At 32.8% G+C, this 2344-nt stretch overlaps 1 protein-coding gene across 1 annotated transcript in view; it reads right to left on the bottom strand.

Moving 5' to 3' along the window:
- The window catches only part of LOTGIDRAFT_175649 (hypothetical protein), a gene marked incomplete at both ends in the record, with an annotated part of 57800 nt that extends 55881 nt beyond the window's left edge, over positions 1–1919 (bottom strand). Inside the window, 3 exons of the mRNA XM_009058148.1 lie at positions 331–447; positions 1046–1135; positions 1842–1919. Of these exons, the coding sequence (XP_009056396.1) occupies positions 331–447; positions 1046–1135; positions 1842–1919 (285 nt within the window). The remainder of the gene's footprint in view (positions 1–330; positions 448–1045; positions 1136–1841) is intronic.
- Positions 1920–2344: the final 425 nt, after the last annotated feature.

Here is a 2344-nt window from a genome sequence, read left to right as displayed (position 1 = left end):
CAAGTCTACCAATTTGTAATTAATGTCTTTACTTTCGTTAACAAATTCTTTTTTCTGAAATAAATAAAAAAGATGAAAGATTGAATTTCTCTGAATTTAGTCGTCAAATTTGATGATCACTCGAAACTCAATTTAATTAAACAGCCTGGAACCTATAAATTAAGTTTGCTTTGCAACAACAAATAAATGGTGATCATGGGTTCTAATCCTGGTCAACGTGTGATAATTCGATGAGTTTACTTTCCTCATTATTTCAGTCGTCCTAGCTTTAGGTCAATGCCAAAGAAGGTTTGGTAAAAATGGTTGTTTTTTTCTTCTTATTTTACCTACCCAGTTGTGATCTGTAGACTGTGCACTCAGATTATCAATAACAATACCAAACGCGAATGGTGTCTCAGGGTTTAATCTCTTATCCTCATATCGAACATGGACGTTTTTAACATTCAACTAAAAACAATAAATAACAGAAATAATCTTATTTTAGTGACTGTTTTATCTTACATCTCAGTTCAACCTCCAAGATCTGGGCTCCACCTTCGTACTGGGACAGGTGGCAGATGATGGAACTTGTGTTTATCAACTGATCTTCCTTTTCAGAGTCATTAAAGCTTATGAAGGTATATCGATATTTGATATAGAGGTTTGAGTATATTGATATTTGATATAGAGGTTTGGGTGTATTGATATTTGATATAGAGGTTCGGGTGTATTGATATTTGATATAGAGGTTTGGGTGTATTGATATCTGATATAATGGTTTGGGTATATTGATATTTGATATAGAGGTTGGGTATATTGATATTTGATGTAGAGGTTTGGGTATATTGATATTTGATATAAAGGTTGGGTATATTGATATTTGATATAGAGGTTGGGTATATTGATATTTGATATAGAGGTTTGAGTATATTGATATTTGATATAGAGGTTGGGTATATGGATATTTGATAGAGAGTTTTGGGTGTGTCCAGAATCCCATGAGTCCACACGGTTTATATTTAATATTCTAATATGGATATTCATAACAACATTAAACAATCCTGACCTGTATATTTTCTAAGATATTAGTTGCCATGGAAGTACCGTATGAAAACCATGATGACTTCGCCCAATCCTGTTTTCCTTGTCGCAAAATCTGAAAAAAAACCACATGGTTACAGTGGAACAGTGGAGCCTCGTTTATCCAATGAATACTTATTACTATAGAACTTGATAATTGGTTCCCAATCACAGCCGTGTTGAACCGGAAACCAGAGAACCAGATTAACAGTTACTTTTACATAGTAAATATTCCGTCCCAGTAAAAAGTGTGTGTATCGGGGTTTCCGGATTATCAGCAACCGGATAAACGCAGCTCCACTGTATTTTGTAATCTTACTATGCTCTGTCTGAGCTTATCTTTTGAGCTTTTCCAAAACTGGCCTATATTCTTATAAACCTTCACCCTAAACAATCATATGAAACCATGGTGTGTGCAATCAGGGAAATTTTTCTTTTATTTATCAGTAATTTTCTTTCTCTACTAGTAGTAGTGACCCTTGGGGGTTCAATGAAGGACAGTGATGTCCAAATAAACACAGTGAAAAGACAGACACAACTTTTCACAAAGGGCCTCCCCAACATGTATAAGCACCAGGGCCTTCCCAACATGTACAAGCAACAGCCCCCCTCCCCCCAAACATGTACCATCACCAGGGCCTCCCTATCATGTACAAGCATCAGGGCCCTTCCTATCATGTACAAGCATCAGGGCCTCCCCATCATGTACAAGCATCAGGGCCTTCACATAATGTACAAACATCAGGGCCTTCCCATTATGTAGACCAGTCTAATGATCTTACCTGCCATTTTGCTTCCAGTGCTTCCAACATAGCTGTTTTAGCTGCTTCTTTAGCTTCCTTCTCTGTTTCTTCATTGTACTAGCAAATTAAAACAAGTATAATTTATTATACTAGCAAATTAAAACAAGTATAATTTATCATACTAGCAAATTAAAACAAGTATAATTTATTATACTAGCAAATTAAAACAAGTATAATTTATTATACTAGCAAATTAAAACAAGTATAATTCATTATACTAGCAAATTAAAACAAGTATAATTTATTGTACTCGCAAATTAAAACAAGTATAATTTATTATACTAGTAAATTAAAACAAGTATAATTTATTGTACAAGCAAATTAAAACAAGTATAATTTATTATACTAGCAAATTAAAACAAGTATAATTTATTATATTAGCAAATTAAAACAAGTATAATTTATTATACTAGCAAATCAAAACAAGTATAATTTATTATATTAGCAAATTAAAACAAGTATAATTTATTATATTAGCAAAT

Source organism: Lottia gigantea (genome assembly GCF_000327385.1).
Source record: "Lottia gigantea unplaced genomic scaffold LOTGIsca_329, whole genome shotgun sequence".
Lineage (NCBI taxonomy): Eukaryota > Metazoa > Mollusca > Gastropoda > Lottiidae > Lottia > Lottia gigantea.
Note: the sequence above shows the minus strand (reverse complement) of the source record. Positions and strands in the feature narration are given on the sequence as shown.